General features: G+C 41.0%; 1 protein-coding gene across 2 annotated transcripts in view; it reads right to left on the reverse strand.

The window, feature by feature from the left end:
• LOC144792208 (putative cation-transporting ATPase 13A4) overlaps window positions 1-18,010 on the reverse strand; it is a 408,029-nt gene that overhangs the window by 24,861 nt on the left and 365,158 nt on the right. For both annotated transcript variants that reach the window (XM_078667109.1, XM_078667108.1), the window contains 2 exons: window positions 16,179-16,275; window positions 11,296-11,368 (listed from right to left, as the gene is read on the reverse strand). In XM_078667109.1, the coding sequence (XP_078523235.1) occupies window positions 11,296-11,368; window positions 16,179-16,275 (170 nt within the window). The remainder of the gene's footprint in view (window positions 1-11,295; window positions 11,369-16,178; window positions 16,276-18,010) is intronic.

The raw sequence follows: 18,010 nt of genomic DNA on the forward strand, positions 1-18,010 counted from the left end.
GAGGGAATCCCATTCCTTCAAGTGGTTCCTCTCCAGTCCTGGACATATAGACATGGTGCTAAAGGAGCCCAAGTAGCCTAAATCTTGGGCGTTTTCTGCAAAAAAGAACCCTGAGAACCAAGAGGAAACCAGGATCTACGTGCTTGATGATCGACCCAAGAGACATTGTTGGTCGGTCTGATTTTCCGGCAGCTCCCGCTACATTCAACCCTGGGGTGGTATGGTGGGCAAAAGAATGTTGGATATAACCCAGATCCCTTGACTGGGGTTGAATGTTTTGATTTGTTCTGCAATCCGTCCATCAATTGAGTGTCTTTTACATTCTTTCCTGCAGCAGTAAAACCTGTCCTTACAGAAAGGGTACCTGGCCTAGTGGAGCCCTTGTTGAATACAGTCTGCAGCTTTGTCCACTGGAGACTTTCCAATTCTGTAAAAGAGACTAAGCCCGAACGTATTAATCTTCACTGTGACTTCGGTGAACACTCTAAATATCGATTCCAAAATATAGACTGCGCAAAATATCGAATCAAAAATATTGACAGCCCAGAATATTGAATTACTAAAATATAGATAGCCCAGAATATCGAATTTAGGGTATGAAATATCGAATTCCATATTATCGAATACAAAATATTGATTTTCATAATATCGATATTTTTTGTGTTATGTATTGTAGTATATGTATTGAAATTATTTATTAATTTTGTAATGCATGTTTAATTTTTTTAAGTAATGAATGTTATGAAATTTAATTTTTGTGTAATTTAATTTCGTTGCGGGTTGTGGGTTTATAGGGGAATAGGGTGGGAAGCTTCCGGTTCCTAGTCAGAACTCTCTGCCTGCAACACCTTCCGCGCAAATTAAGAAAAGGAAAAAGACAAACAGGTTAGCTCGCTAACGAAGACATAAAAATACAAGATCACTTACTCGTTTGTTCAACGGAGGATCTTGGTTCTAAGTGTGGCATAGCAGCATTTCATCCAGCGCATCAGCGCACCAGCCCACCCCTCGCAGCACCCACTTCGCGGGTGCCGCTTCGCTTTGTGGGTGACGGGGCAACTTCATCGAGGAGCACTGTCTGAGGCGGTAAGGCGGCACCGGGTGTGAGGCTACAGCGGGGCTGCGAGCGTGCGGGGACTTCAATACCCAGAAGTCCCTGCAAGACCGACGGCTAGCTTCCGGTCCGCTCTCCCTGCTGGCCCGCCCCCCGCCCTTCTGAGGCTTTTAAAAGTCCTTCTGACTCTCAACGTGTGGGTCACTTACTCGTTTGTTCAACTGAGGATCTTGGTTCTAAGTGTGGCATAGCAGCATTTCATCCAGCGCATCAGCGCACCAGCCCACCCCTCGCCGCACCCGCTTCGCGGGTGCCGCTTCGCTTTGTGGGTGACGGGGCAACTTCATCGAGGAGCACTGTCTGAGGCGGTAAGGCGGCACCGGGTGTGAGGCTACAGCGGGGCTGCGAGCGTGCGGGGACTTCAATACCCAGAAGTCCCTGCAAGACCGACGGCTAGCTTCCGGTCCACTCTCCCTGCTGGCCCGCCCCCCGCCCATCACGCCCCCTATATTACAACTTCTAATTCCCGCAGCCCGGGCGAAGGCTGGGCAAAGACTGGGCCGTTCCAGACCGCGTAAGACCGGACCGGGCCATCTCTCTAAGCTGTATTTATCACGGTATCCAGATTCACTTGTGTCCCATAGACCCCTACCTATTATTTAATTACGTCTGTTCGGGCAACTCGGAGTAAGGCCACTAAGTCTGTGAAAAAGGCTACTGGGACCCTGGACAATTTCATTACACGGACTAGCTTGTCGATCGATAGTGAAATCACCAAACTCCAGCACAGAGTGTCCATGGAGCTAGAGTCTGTAAGAAGGCTCTCAACTGAATTAGCACTAAGGAAAAAATCTTCGCTAGGTAACATTGCCTTCTCAAAAACTCCAGAGCGCACTACTGGTCCCACACCAATCATCACCTTGGCCGAGGTTCACTCTATCTCTGAGAAAACAGCTCCCATTGCTGATCATGATTTAATCCCCTCGAAGCTATCTGTCAGTGTTGCATCTGAAAGTATTCCATCTTCGGATCCACTGATAGAGAATGTTGAGGGTGCGAAAAATGTTGAGGATGATAAGGTGTTGGGGGAAGCGGATTCAAATAAGAACCAGGGAGTCGTCAAGGCAATACCCAAACAAAAGAGAAAACGGAAACATCTATCCGTGTACGCCAGGAAAAAGGCAAAGGTAGCTTCAAGCCAATGCGTTACAGGGGGGGCTCCACAAAGAACTATTGCAACTATTCCTATGATTGGGTCTGATCACATGCTTCCAACTAGACAAAGTAGTAATGACAACATAGAGGCACTAAACTCGGACTTAAGGGTTGACCACTCTGTTAATGAGGGTGAGAAAACTTCCATATCCATGGCTGACCAAGAAGGGGAAAGGGAAGAGTTTTTAAAACTAGTATGGGAGACGCTTAAGAAACTTCTCAGGCCGTTAGAAGTCAGGTTAACTGGCATTGAGAACCAGCTACTTGAGGTGGAGAAAAGTGTTATAACCCTATCTAGCCTAAGTCTTAATTGTAGTGATACACCTGCAATTCCCATGCAGGCTTCAACTTCGGCCCCTGTGGTACACCCGAATCTAAATCCATCTAGTGTACAGCAGCAAAAAGAGGGAGCAGTAAAAAACACAAGTGCAAATTTGGCAACGAGTACTTTAATAAAATCTAATTCTACACCTTTGAACCCGCCATCTGTAAACATCACTAGTAAACCCTCGTTGAAGGGTCCTGTACAAAGTAAAAAGTCACAGTTGGCTAATGTTGCTGCTACCCATTCCTCTGTCCCCCAATACTTCCGTTCCGCAAAAATTCTCATCCAATATACATGCTAATACCCATACTACTTTTGGCCTTAACAAATCTCTGGCTGATAGATCTTTTGCCAACATAACAAACACGTCTAATCATCAATCAGGTCATGCTTACAACAACTTTAAAGGAGGGTATATTGATCTGCCTCCTGATGCCAGTCCTTTTGTAATTGTTCTCACCGGGGTACCTGAATTGGGAAACCAATATGAAGAGAACTTTCAATCTCTAAAAAACAAGGTGGTCTATTGGTTAAATTCAAATAAACTGATTCCAAACCATATGAAAAGCAAAATCCTTATGGTTCGCAGGGTTCCATGGGTAGGACCTATAGCTAAATCAATTTCGGGTGACTGTATAGTCATTTCATTTGAGGAACCCCATAGTGCCGATCAGATTTGCACATGGAAATCATATGGAGATACATCACCTATTGAAGCTAGGCCTTTATCGTTTTTTTATCCACCACCTAGGCCTTTAAACTATGGGTTCAACTGGAATACTGTTAAACAGCACCAAGGTTATGTACCAAATCTGGCCAGACAGGCTGACCGAAATATGTGGAATGGTATTCCCACCTTTAATAGGTTCAGTTGTTTAGATGCTGTTGACTGACTTGAGTCTATGCCAAACTGTATCCCTAAGCTATATGACACTTACTGTATACTTGGTGATGGGAATATCTATCCCAGAACTAATAAAAGTAAGTTATCACAGAGCAAGGATGCGGGAGCCAAGAGTAATAGCAGAATATGGGGCCATCAGAAAAAGGAAAGTCTCTCAGTAGCGAATTTACCATCCCTGGATGAGGGTTGTCTTGATGAGGAAACTAATATTGTAGTAAGGATTGTGTCCACCGAAGCGGAGAACCAAACTGCTGACATACAGCTAGATAGTGTTAATTCACAGTCGGTACCCGTGCCGCCCATTGATGACTACACCTGTTCTAGTAATGGACCAATCCCACAGCTGCTTATTTTGTCGTGGAACATTGCTGGTGTGGGCAAAAATCTGAAAGACCCAGAATGGGCTGATTATGTTGACTCCAGTGATTTTTGTTTATTGCAAGAAACATGGGCAATGGATATTCCGTATAGGATTGGATATAAAACCTTTGGTATTGAGGCAGTCAGGTCCGACAGGGGGAGGCCGTCAGGGGGATTGATCACATGGCTTAAAGTTACCCTGACTGTAAGGGTTGAAACAATCGACACAGGATCTCCTGATATTCTTGTTTTAAAACTTGTAACTTCAAAGGGGACTGAATGCTACATTGTTAATGTCTATAATAGACCCCTTGGCCACTCCAAGGTCTCACCTACTCTGGAAACACTGGACCACTTTTTGAAAAAGGTGGTTGGTGATGCTCCGGTAATCTTGGGAGGCGACTTAAACTGCAATTTTGAACCGGTTCTTGGGATTATTGATGTCTTTGAGGATGAAGATCAAGCGTATAAAATTCCCCAGCTTGACACTTCAAATTGCGTTAAATGCTCTACTCTGGCCGTCCAACTATTGATGCTAACTGCGGATCATGGTCTCAGAGCATGCAATGGCCGCCTCCCATCCGACCTGACAAAAAAAACAACTTTTGCAAAATCAAAAAGTAACTTAGACTTTATACTTGTTTCACTAAGTATTTGGCATTATTTGGTTGACCTGAAAGTGGCAAGTAGAGAGGAAAGTGATCACTATCCCCTAGAACTTTATATCGATGCGCATCTGATTAGTGACATCCCTGCCAACTCAACTATTACATCGAACGAGATTATGACTGGTAATCCGTGTGAACAGGTACACATTAATAATAATAGACGTGCACTAAAATGGCCTTATATCTTGTCTGATGGCAAGGCCTTAGCATCGTATATTCGCTCTTTGGGACAATGTTTGGACCTATAGCTGGACAACCTTTTTTACCTGAACAATTTGATCACTTTTTCGAACTACACAATGTTTTTTTCAATGAACTAAAAACTTGTTTGTCAAAAATGCCTAAGAAAAAGCAACAAAATGTACGAGTAGGATGCCATGGAAAACTATGGTATGATCACTCATGTAGGTTGGCTAAGAGACAGCTTTTGCTTGCCATTAAAAGTATACCAAAGGAAGAAGTTAAATCAGCAAGGGAGGAGTATAAGCGTGCCCAAAAAACTGCAAAAAAACTATGGGAAGAATCGATCTGGGCCGAGATGTTAGTTGCTGCAAAATTAAATGACAATGTTGGTTTTTGGAGGCTGGTTGCAAATGAGGGGCATGCAGGTAGAGCTGTGAAGGACACGTTTTTAGATGAATTGACTTGGGTGACACACTTCACATCACTTTATAAACAATATAATAGTGGTGTCGACGAGATACCATGGCTCCCTCCACCTATTGAATGTCTTGACTTTACACTGGAGGAAACAAAAAGGGCAATTAATGAACTAAAAAACAGTAAAGCTCCTGGCCCTGATAAAATACCGGGAGATTTATATAAACATGATATTGAAGTTTGGGCTCCTTATATAAATCGCTTGTTCAATGTTTTGTCTAAAAGTTGTCAATTTCCAGATAGTTGGCGTGCAGCAGAAGTTGTTTTAATTTTTAAAAAGGGGAATAGATCTGTACCTTCAAATTACAGACCAATTAGTTTAATGGACACCCTGCAAAAACTCTATGCCAAACATTTACTATTTCGGATTAATGATTGGCTGGAGGATTCAGCAATACTCTCTAAATTCCAAGCAGGCTTTAGGAGTAAGACCAGCACCATAGATCAGATCTTCAGATTCTGCTGTATAATTTGGAAATACGTGCAAATTAGGAAAGGTCATTTGTATGTAGCTTTCGTAGACCTGAGAGCGGCATTCGACCTTGTCCCTCGCAACCTGCTCTGGAGGTCCCTGAGTGAAGCTGGTCTGCCAGGGTGTCTTTTGGTCCAAATAATTGAGTTGCATGCTAGAAACCACGCAAACATCAGGTGGGGTCCAAATGGTGAGCTCACGCGTAACATTCCCATTGAGCGTGGTGTTCGGCAAGGATGCGTCTTGGCCCCCACCTTATTTTCCTTATTTGTCAATGATGTGCCTGATTATTTGAATGGTTGTATTAACGATTCCCCACAGCTTAATGGAGAGAGGGTGCCTGCGTTGCTCTTCGCGGATGATACCATCTTAATATCCCAAACCAAAAAGGGCATCCAGGCACTCTTAAACTCCTTTAGCTGCTATTGTGTGACCAAGGGATTAGAAATAAACGTTGATAAAACTAAGTGTATGGCATTGAACCCCAGTAAACCGGACAGAGGGAACTTGACTCTGAATGGCCAGACATTAGGAACTGTGGAAAACTTTTCCTACCTGGGGGTAGTACTCGATTCTAAATTAGCATGGAAGGCCCAAATCGAGAAAAGTAAGGTGTCATATGCTCACAACGTCAAACCAATTATCAGTAGATTGAATGCTAGTACAAGCAAGAGTGTAACCCCTGTTCTCGAACTTTTTAAATTTAAAATTCAATCTGCCGCCTTGTACGGGGCTGAGATATGGGGACCTTGGGCCAGGGATAGTTTCCAGGGCCTGGACAATAAATTTATGAGAGCTATAGTAAGGGTCCCTAATAGTACACCCCTGACTCCCCTCCAGCTTGATTTGAATTTCAAAAGAACTGACTATTTTACCATTATGAGACCATTAATCTTTTGGATTAGGGTATGGTCTACTCCAGAATTGCTCGAATATAGAAATGGTCTTCGAGAATTATTGGATCTTGATTCTTTTCATTCTATCCAATGGCTTGTGCACATTAAAAAGTGGTTCTCAATTCTGGGCTTGTACTCGCTGTGGGAGAATCCAGATAATTTACCGGCCTTTGCTAAATCCATAGTAAAACGAGCATTTTGGTCCTATATGACTTATAGGCTTGTATATGAAAGTAGAACTGGGTCCTTAATTCAAGATTTTTTATCCTTCAAAGATGAACCCCGTTTTGAATCCTTTTTGGATGAAATAGAGCCACCTATTGCGAAGTCTCTTTTTTTGAAATTTAGGTATGGAACCCTTATGTTGAACTCCAATATAGAACGCTGGTCAAAGAAAAAAATTGGGATGCCTGAATGGCAAAAATGGGAAATGTTCTATGTGCTCAGATTCTTGTACAGAGAATGAGGTTCACATGCTATTTATATAAAGCGTATTCGAAGGCTCGAATGAGATGGCTTAAACCCATGTGCACTCTCCTTGGAACTAGATCCTGTTTTACAGCATATAGGATTATAAAAACTAATACAGCCCAGTTTATTGTATTCAGTATCAGTAGGTTCCTCCATTCTGTGTATATTGTTCGCAGGAAACTTGGTCAGTTGCTTTGAGTAGGACCCTTGTACAAGCCCAAAACTCCAGCTGTTAAATGAAATGCGTTTAAATGAGGATGTTGAAAATTAATTCTGTACCGTATTTTAACAATTTGAATGTTTTAAAGTATTGGTGTATGTATATTGTTATGATCCTCTGTTTTACTATGTATAAATATGTGTCTTTTATGGCCAATCGGCCGAAATAAAGAAATAATAATAATAATAATAATAAAAATAATAATAATAATAATAATAATAATAATAATAATAAATATACATTGTTATTTATATGTATGGATAATTAATTGATTGATAATTAATTTTTAATTGGTAATTTGTATTAATTGGTAATTCATTTTTTATTAATTGTAATTCATTTTTGTTAATTGGTAATTATTTTTTATTAATTGATTAGTTGATAATTAAGTTAATTGTATTTATTTGGAGCGGGTTGTGGGTTTATAGGGGAATAGGGTAGGAAGTGATTTAATTGTAATAAAGTAAAATAATATTTGTATTTATATGTATTGATAATTAATTGATAATTAATTATTAATTGGTAATTAATTTTTATTAATCAGTAATTAATTGTTTTATTTGGTAATTATTTTTTTATTAATTAGTATTTAACGTTTTTACTTGGTAATTAATTATTATTATTTGGTAATTATTTTTAATTAATTGTTTTATTGCTATTGATAATGAATGTAATTGTATTTTAATATTAAATCATTACTTTCCCTACTGTTGCACTTCCTGGAGTGGGAATAGTAATTTTTACCCCTATACTATCCAACGCTTTCCCTACTGTTGCAATCTCTGGAGTGAGAATAATAATTTTTACCCCCCCCCCCCGCTATCCAGTGCTTTCCCTACTATTGCGCTCACTGGAGTGGGAATAGTCACTTTTACCCCTTTGCTATCCAACGCTTTCTCTACTGTTGCACTCTCTGGAGTGGGAATAGTAATTTTTATCCCTAGGCTAACCAACGCTTTCCCTACTGTTGCACTCTTTGGAGTGGGAATAATAATTTTTACCCCTATGCTATCCAACGTTTTCCCTACTGCTGCACTCTCTGGAGTGGGAATAGTAATTTTTACCCTTCCGCTATCCAACGCTTTCCCTACTGTTGCCCTATCTGGAGTAGGAATAGTAATTTTTACCCCCCGCTATCCCACACTTTCCCTACTGTTGCACTCACTGGAGGGGGAATAGTAATTTTTACCCCTACGCTGTTCAATGCTTTCCCTTCTGTCGCACTCTCTGGAGTGGGAATAGTAATTTTCACCCCACCGCTATCCAACGCTTTCCCTACTGTTGCACTCTTTGGAGTGGGAATAGTAATTTTTGCCCCTACTCTATCCAATGCTTTCCCTACTATTACACTCACTGGAGTGGAATAGTAATTTTTACCCTCTCGCTATCCAACAAATTCTCTACTTTTTTTACATTACATTTATTAATTTTATGTATGACTTTTTTTACATTATTTTAAGTATATTTTATTTAATTGTTTTTAATATTTAATTAATTTTATATTATTTTTAATATATTTTAAAAATCGATATTTTTATTAACTATATTTTTAACAATCTATATATTGGATTCGATATTTTAGTACTTACCTGTTTGTAGATAGGGATTCTATATTTTGTCCTTCGATATTTTGGGCATTCTATATTATGTCCCTCGATATTAAGTCACCGAACCGTGACTTCGTCCAGTGGCTCCCTGATGAAAATGCCTCCTCCTCAGACGCCACCAGTTGCCCTTCTGAAATTTACCCCCTCAGTCATTTTTCTTAAAAAATTCTTTGAAGCCTAAAGGTAACCAGAGACTGTGCCCAATCCACTCCGTGTAGCCGAACCGCGCTCCATCGCAGTCGGCCATAGATTTCGACTTTGCCCCAGACTAAAGCGACTAGATGTTTGCGTTTGGTGTTTTCATCATTTAGATGCAATTTTTTACTTTAAAACTTACAAACTCATAATGCTTGTTATACTGATTGGATTTTTGTCATTGTGATGACAAATAAATTATTAATATTGAATCTATTTTTCTAAAGTCGTATGTGATTTCTCTTGTGCTGTGTTTTCAGTTTATTACTGTTTAAGTGCTGCACAAATACTTTACTCCATGTCTCTAAATTATGCCTGACCGTTTTTGAGCCAAGCGGTCGGAGGGTAAAGCATAGGTTAATTCAGTGACTTTTGTGGTTTATCCTTTGGCTGTCATTGAGTACAGTTTAACTCCCCACAACCAACAACCCAATTTCTCACTGTGACCTTCTGTAGCTGCTTTATTTTTAATACAGCTAGCCTATGTTGACTTTTTCCCTGTTCTCTTTCCCAGTAGTTTTGCTCTGGGCCAGGATGCCAAATGGCATCATTGTTGAGCTGTGTAAGCACATTCACTAAATAAATACATTAATACCATCTTAGTTCCCAATAGATTTTCTGACATTTTCATCAGAAATGAATGTCTCATGATCCCCTTAACCATGTTTTGTAATTTTGGTGTTATTTTATTCATATATATTTCTTCATTTTTATTAAATTGGTTTAGGATCATTATTATTTTATTTTCCTCAATGTTCTTTTGGTGCTGAATAAAACTGAATACACATTTCTCTGTCAGTATGCCAGATGCTTTATGGAATTGCTACAACAGGTTAAGCCCAGGTTTTCTGAATGACATTTTTCACCACAAGCCCATTTTACTAACTTTGTGGCAGTGAGCCCATGTCTTTTTCTCGCCTCAGCTAATGATCCAGAATCTCATAATGGATTTTCCATCACTTTGGTGATTGCTGACCACACTTTGGGGCCCATTAGGATGGTGGGAGGATTGCCCCCGCCAGGCTAGCGGTAGCCACCGCCAGCCTGACAGGGGCAATCCACCCGCCATCCTAACCAGAATGATCCCCCGCCATATTAGCATGGCTGGGGGGTCCGCGGCGGACGGAAAAACCGTCCACTGCTTTTCCGCCCCGGTCGCCTTGTGACCCGGGTGGAAAAGGTTTAATATGGTGGCGGTGTCTAATAGACACCACCAGCCATTTTAGCCATGCAGATGCCTTTTCGTGGCGGCTATAACGCCACGGAAAGGCATGCGTTCTTTACTTTGGGGGCCCCCTGCGTGCCCCCGGAGTGAAGGAGAGGTGGGGGGGTGCACACCAGTGGTACCCTCCGGCATTTGCATAAACAAAGCGGCAGGCACCGCGCGCTGCCTGACGCTTTGTGTATGCAAATGCATACATGCATTTTTTGCATTGTTGCGGGCGGTGCTGAGAGCACCGTCCGCCACAATGTTAAAAATGCAGGATGCGCCCGCCACTGTGGCAGGCGCAACCTAATACTAATACAGTACTTGGGACCGCCTACCCTTATGGTAGGCGGTCCCAAGTACTGTGAGGATGGCGGGCGGGCAAAGTCCACCCGCCATCCTAATGGCCCCCTTGGTGAGCAATTTGGATAGAGGCTTTTGTTCTTATTTATCACCTTCTTGAGATAAACCTAAGAGTGGATGTTTTTATCAAAGGCAATCAGGGTGCATTGTTTTTGTTATATGGATTACTGTTGATAGCTACACTCATATCTCCCTTTCTGTGATGATGGAGGTATGTCTCCAAAATGGAATTCAATGAAGAGAGAGAACGGTTTGCTTCTGCTCATGTGTATGTCTATCTGATCTGATGAATGTAGAAACATTTGCTTGTGTGTGTGTGTTTGTGCTTTGGGTGGGTGTAGGAATTTAGGGGTGTGAGTGTGCCTATGTGGCCGGATACCAAATATACTACTCATCAGAGACACCCCCAATGACATGGCCTTTGCATTTGCCCTCTGGTGTCTCCATCCTGGCCAGTAGCCTGGTACTTTGTGTTGGCACTGAGCTAATCAATGAGTGATGAATCTTTAAATAGGGTAAAAAGTGTATATTTTCAAATGTATATGCTCATGTGTAATGCAAAGGTTTGGAAAATTCCATACACACACAAGTGGAATGGGGCTACCACAAAATGCATTTTTGAATATCAGGCAATAAGAATACATTTAAATTCATGTTGGAGAGAGTGTAGAATCGTACTTGTCAAGCACACCCCTGTTGAGATCGCAAGATCACCAATGAGGTACTGGCATCTTCCAAAGAGTCCAAAGTTCTGTAATAGTAGAAGAAAAACAGTACAACAAATAAAAAGTCTATTATTGTGAATATCAATGCACACAGTTAGTTCATTGTGCCTCAAGATAAGCTGCTGTCGTGTACAATTAAGTCATCAATTCAAATTTTCTGGTTCAATATGTGGTCTGAGATGACCCCCAAAATGACATCAGTCTAATGATTCATTTTAGAGATTAAACATTACAGTTATGCACATGGATGCTAAATTAAAAACGTATTATTTTGAGTGCCTTTGTGCACAGCTGTGTTATGTGGCACAGTTCTAAAGAAGGACAAGGAAGTGGTGGTGTATGAGGCATCAGCTGCATGCCCCCTATTAAAAGATGCTCAGTGACTGATTGGGACTGCTGATTACATACATTATTGATCAATTTTAACCCATGCACATGATAGATGAGCAGAATAAGAGAAGCAAATGGATTCATAGGAGGACACAGTCAGGCAACAAACATGGACATGACACTCAACCGATGGCATCTCTGTCTAAAATGCCGAACTTCACTCCCCGTCTTTGGAATTTCATCATTTGCTCCTACCGGAAATAGCACTCTTTTTGTGGTGGAATTTGTGGGGCGGGGGGTTGTTCTTGTTTATATCATGTTCATATATTTATATAAAAGAAATCTTTACTAAGTGAGAACACCAATGCTAACAGATCCAAATGTTGTGTGACTTCTTCCATTGCAAACTCTGTTAGCTGCAGAAGAGCTACTATGGCCAAGCAGCCCAGATGTGCACCACAGCAACAGGCCCAGGTTAGGACCAACAGGAAGCTGCTCATGATCTCAAACAGTTGTGCTTCTCTTCCATTAAACTCTGGTGGTTAAGGGGGAACCTGGAGGATCCAGTCCACCTTTGATCTCAGTTGAGTGCCGTTTTTCTAGCAATGCATTTCTTAGTCCGTACATGATGCAACATTAAAAAAGGATGAAAAGCGCTTAGAGAGGGAGAAAAAAACAAAGCACGCCCACGCACCCTTGGACCCCTCATTTGACATATTGGAGCAGGCATGGAGTAAATCGAAGGAGTTTGCTTTCTGGGGTATAGTCAGGTGCGCTAGTATTCTCATAGCACAGGAAGCTATGTGCTGCATTAAAAAAGGTTGTTTGAATTGCCTCTTCACTGCTTTATAAGGATGCTTTGGTACTCACATCAACCATCATCTTGTTGGTCCTGTTGAGCCTGCCTTCCATAGCTGTGATGGTAATCCACTCTAGGATTCTATAGCTGCATCATGGAGATTAGACTATCGCCCTGGCTGTGCTCACAATACCAGCTCCGATGCATCCAATGCTCGCCGCCTGAGGTTCTTCCTCAGATCCTTGAGCTTCCAAAATGTCCACCTCTCCTTTTCTTTCAGGCTCACATGCTTCAAAAGCGTTCATTGTCAGGTCAGGTTCTCCTCTAGGTCCTATGTCCTCTGAGTCTTAGTTTCAGGTTCCACGTAGGGTCCTCTTGCCTCCAGGTTTTCTATTCTCACATGCACAAGGCGTCCATACTTATGTTTCTACACCCTTTGAGACTTCCATGCCCAGATGCTTCTCCAAGTCATGCTGTCATCAAAGCCTCCATCCGCGTGCTTTCATTAGCTTCTCTAGTCTTCAAGGATCCGGTTCCTAGGCTCTTTCAAGGTGCAATTACTTCTAAGGGTGTATACATCCTTGGACTATCCCCTGCATATCTCTGTTTCGGAACTAATGCTTAACTCTTTCCTGGGGATATAGAGTACATTTAATGTGTAATACCTTCCTTCTCAGCTAAATGTAAACACCTTTATACTGGGTTGGTCTCATTTGAATCTTGGCAGAGTTCACTGAGCCATTCATTCTTCTGAGAGCAATATAGTGTGCGTTGGGCAGGATGACAATTACCATACAAGTACTAAAAGAAAATTCTGTTTGTTATGATTACAGTGAATCCTAAGGAGTAACAGTTCTAGGAAATGAACATGGTGTTAATGAAAAAATATGGTTGTTTCCTTATTTGTGGCCTTTTCTAGATTGTCCAAATGTATTCCATGGCTCCTAATTGAGCTGTCTTACTGCTCTCATTGTGAAGCATCCCTTTGGGTGACTAAATGTTACACCTTTCTAAAAAAAACTTTCTTTCTTGTTTTACTTTTTGTATTCTCTATATTATATGTTGTCTAATCCTATTTTTGTAACCTGCAGGTCCAGTGCATCTTAAAGGTGGAATGGGGTCTCCGTGCCCTGATAAGTTAAAGTGGCAATGAAACATATCAGCTGTTCGGCTTAAAATGGTCTAAACGTGGTGTGGTTTTTTAACTATGAGTGCAGGCACTACAAATTAAAGACAAGTTCAGTCTACTCTTCCGTAACTCATTTTTAAGTTTTGTAGTGGTTGTGAGGAAGAATCCTCTCCTCTCTAAATGGGGAGCGATAGGGAATACATATGTTCAGAGGTGCACTGTATACTGTTAGTAGTTTTTAGGTCACACACATATATTCCTTTCTCACTCATGTTTTGGGTGTTGGTTTTTGTTCCTTTCTAGGAAAGTGCTGATGATGAGAGAGTAAGCTATTCGGCGAGAAACCACCAATTGCTCCTGGGTGGTTGCTTACGTGAGGCACTTCCTAAACACACATTTTTTACTTGTCTTAACATTTGTAAGAATCACTTTTTAGCACAGGAGCTGCGTTTCTCTACACTTATAAACATGGGATGTTTCATCAGTAGGGACTAGACCCTCCCCCACCAAAACAGAAGAAGTGGGGTACCCCTAAAACTTTCATCATGATGGGTAACGTGCAGCAAGGGCTTTTTTGGAAATGGTATAGTTGAGTGGACGGCACCCTTGATGCATATTTTTTTCTCTAATGCTCCTCTTTGATGAATAATGAATATTAGAACATTGGAATGTTGGGAGCTCCATTGCAGACAATGGAGTGCTCCGTGCTTCTACAGGCCGGTAAAGGCCCGCAGAGCAACATTCCAATGTTCTACAAAGGCTTCTCGAAGCTCGAGGGGATTTATATCCCCTCGAGCTTCAAGAACCCTTTGTTTAATTTGTTAGAACATTCTGCCCTCTAGTGGCAGAATGTTCTAATAGCCTTATAGCCCTTCGTAGCGGGCTATACCGGCAATTAAAGTCCCGCTGTCTCGTTAAAGTCCCTCGCCTTCGGCTCGGGCCTTTAACGATTCAGCGGGCCTTTAATAGCTGGTTTAGCCCTCTACGGCGGGCTATAAGGCTATATTAGAACTTTGGAATGTCGGAAGCTCCATTGAAAACAATGTAGTGCTCCAGGCTTATAATGGCTGGTATGAGCCCGGAGTTCCAACATTCCAATGTTTCTTTGTTCACAGCTTTGGCTGTGAACAAAGGCTTCAGGGAGCCTGAGGGAATTTCAATCCCGTTGCGCTCCCTGAAGGCTTTGTTTTATTTGTTAGAGCATTCTGCCTTCTAGTGGCAGAATGTACTAATAGCCTTTTAGCCCTTTGTAGCAGGGCTATACTGGCTTTTAAAGTCCCGCTGCCTTGTTAAAGTCCCTCGCTTTCGGCTCAGGCCTTTAACGCTGAAGCAGGCCTTTAATAGCCGGTAACAGCTCTTGTTTCCTGGAGAATAGTGACAGCTGATGTAAATCTGCACATGAATAGGTATGTATCAAGCAAGAAAAGCCTGTGCTGATCCCATGTGTGTCCTCCCTCATTTACATGCATGTTGAAGCAATGACTTTTTTTAGTTATATTTTCATGACATCAAACTTTTCCAACTCATTGTTTTCTATTTGATAAATAAGGCATCAGTAGTGTCAAAATTTTATATGGTGAATGTTCATTAACTTTTTGGCAAATTATGCTTTACACACTGCCTCTAAGATAAGCCTGATTGCTCGTGCCAAGCTACCGAGGGGGTGAGCAAGGGTAATTTTAGGAGTGTAACTCCCTTATCCTGACTAGGAAGAAGGGTCCTTACTTGGACAAATGTTCTTCCCTCTGCCATCTAGAGACCCCCATTTGTAACAGTGTTCCTTGAGGGTGAGGTTGGTGTCCAGGGTGAATTCAATTGTCTCTGCATTGAGTGAAAGTTGAGGTTTGAAGCTGTCAAGGTTCGTATCACAGAGCCAGGTTTGTACTGTTGCCTATTTGTTGTTCTTTGCAATTAAGAGGAAATCTGTCTTATTATAGTTGCAGTGTAGATGCTGGACTGGCAGGTCTGGAAGTTGTGCAGGCAGTGTTTGAGGCATTGGATGTCTGAAGCAGAGGAGATTTCCAAGTACAAGTAGGTTGAGTACAATCTGTTGTGAGTGTAAATCACTATCTGAGTGTGTTTCTCAGGCTCCAACAATTATAATCCATCAATCTGTCTTCAAGTGATCCCCCACCCATCTTCAAATATTCTTATTTACCAACTTGGAGCAATGCACATCACGTCCATAAGACGTCCATAAGAATAACATTTCTAAATTATTAAAGTAAAAAATTAAATACAAATAAAGAGCATCCATTTGCATCACTGTAAGAGAAGAACCATAGTTTCAATAATCTGAACTGTTTTAAGTATGTACACTGGGGATCCTCTCTATCCTGTAATAACAAACGATGAGGTAATATCTGGGGGACACAACAGGAGTTTAAGGGTACTGACAGGTTCTGTTTCTTCAAAGATTCCTAGATGATGATATTTCATATATTGCATAATCACAAGGATTTAAGGAGATAAACACTAAAGCTTCTCATTCCATTTCCTTGGGTTATTCCACCCCCCCCCCAATATTGATTGGTCTCATGTGGAACATATCAGAAGTCACCATGAGTTCAAAACATACCCAGCTGAATAGAACCTGCGTGATCAGGGATGTAGTTGCGTACATGGACATAAATTTAAACACCGCAAATGAGGTCACAAGAGCACAGCGCCCCTCCCTGGTGAGAAAACACAAAGATCACTTGTTGATGATTAGGCAATCAAACAGTTCTACAAAGCTTCTGTCCCCACTACCAGTTGCAAAAGCAAATAAACACATGTGTACAGCAAGCACAGTCCACAGCTTATTCATTTTGTGGCTATAAGTGACACCTACAGGACCTAAGGGTGTCAATGGCCTATAAATGTGGAGAAAACAATACTAACCACTCATGATCTGTTGTCTGCATGAATAAAAACTTCCATAAATGATCTGTCTTTGCCCAGCACATCTCCTACCATGAATTTAGGACAAATCACCACAGTGTAGGTACACTACTTAGCTGTGAAATTGACAGAGAATTGTAAAGGCTTTGTTTACCAGTTTCCAATTGTTTGTTATATACACTTGGCAACTTCTTCTCACCTCTACACTGCAATATCCCTTGCCCACATAACAAATCTGGTGCCACCTCATTCAGGTTTAAAGGTGTTTAAAGTTGCAAAGACGTGTAGGCAAGGTGTATAATTTAAATTAGGGATCACAATATATAGCCCGAACACACACTAAGTCCAATAAAAAAAATCACTTGTTATGACACATTTCTTGTATGTCCTATTGGTCTTTAATTTTCTTTCTCTTTTGTCTAGCCAGCCAACACATGTTTCATTGTTTAGGGTGTTCCCCACAAGAAAATAACACAAATGTAGATGTAGTGTAGTGTAAGAAAACCACACATTATACACATGTGTTAATCTTTGTGGAAACCCAAAGCTTCCTTTCAAGTAGATGGTAAATGGTGCACTGTGAAATTCAAATACATTTTTTTTCTTTGTCACAACCATAGAACATATCACACCACATTTAAAAGCTGTTTATAACCGTGCATGATCTATACATTAAAACTGCACTCCAGGATTTCAGATGGGGTGAAGTGGGATGTGGTGCAGTGAAATCATTCCTCTAAATAAGTGACTATTTACACCTCCTTGGTAGGTACATGCAATCTCCCGTAAGGTGTGGATCCGTGATCTACAATCAAGCAGTTTAATAAAAGAACGCAGCGTGCACCTGTCTTCCAGGAATATTGCTTATTTATACCTAGATGGTAATATGAGCAACTTTCAGTCAGTGCATCAATTCCAAACGCACCCAAAGTTTGAACCAGAAGAATATGCTGAAAATCTCAAAAACTACCCTACCTCCATGCCGGTTTTATTTCTGTCCCGGCAATCACTACAAAGACATCAGCCTTCATCTGTATTCTGTGTAGCAATAATATTAAAAAAAACTAATTTTAGAAAATTGTGATACATTTATATAGTATGAGTATATTGGGCCCGATTCACAGAACTACCTTAAGACAAAATCCTAAACTTACCACTTTTGGTATTCACAGAAGTTAGGATTTCGTCTTAAATTTGTCTTTAGACAAACTTAAGACAGACTTAAGACAGACTTAAGTTAGGATTTTGTCTTAAGTTTGTCTTAAGTTTGTCTTAAGTCTGTCTTAAGTCTGTCTTAAGTTTGTCTTAAGACAAAATCCTAACTTCTGCGAATACCAAAAGTAGTAAGTTTAGGCTTTTGTCTTAAGTTAGTTCTGTGAATCGGCCCGATGAGTTGGCGAGGTTTATAGGTCTTTATATTGCTCTTATATGTAGCCTCCGTATTCAAGTGTCCTCAATATATATTTTCATTCAATGTAAATATCCATATCAGATAGCGTGAGTACCCGCCATCTAGAATGACAAAAA

Source organism: Lissotriton helveticus, chromosome 11 (assembly GCF_964261635.1).
Source record: "Lissotriton helveticus chromosome 11, aLisHel1.1, whole genome shotgun sequence".
Lineage (NCBI taxonomy): Eukaryota > Metazoa > Chordata > Amphibia > Caudata > Salamandridae > Lissotriton > Lissotriton helveticus.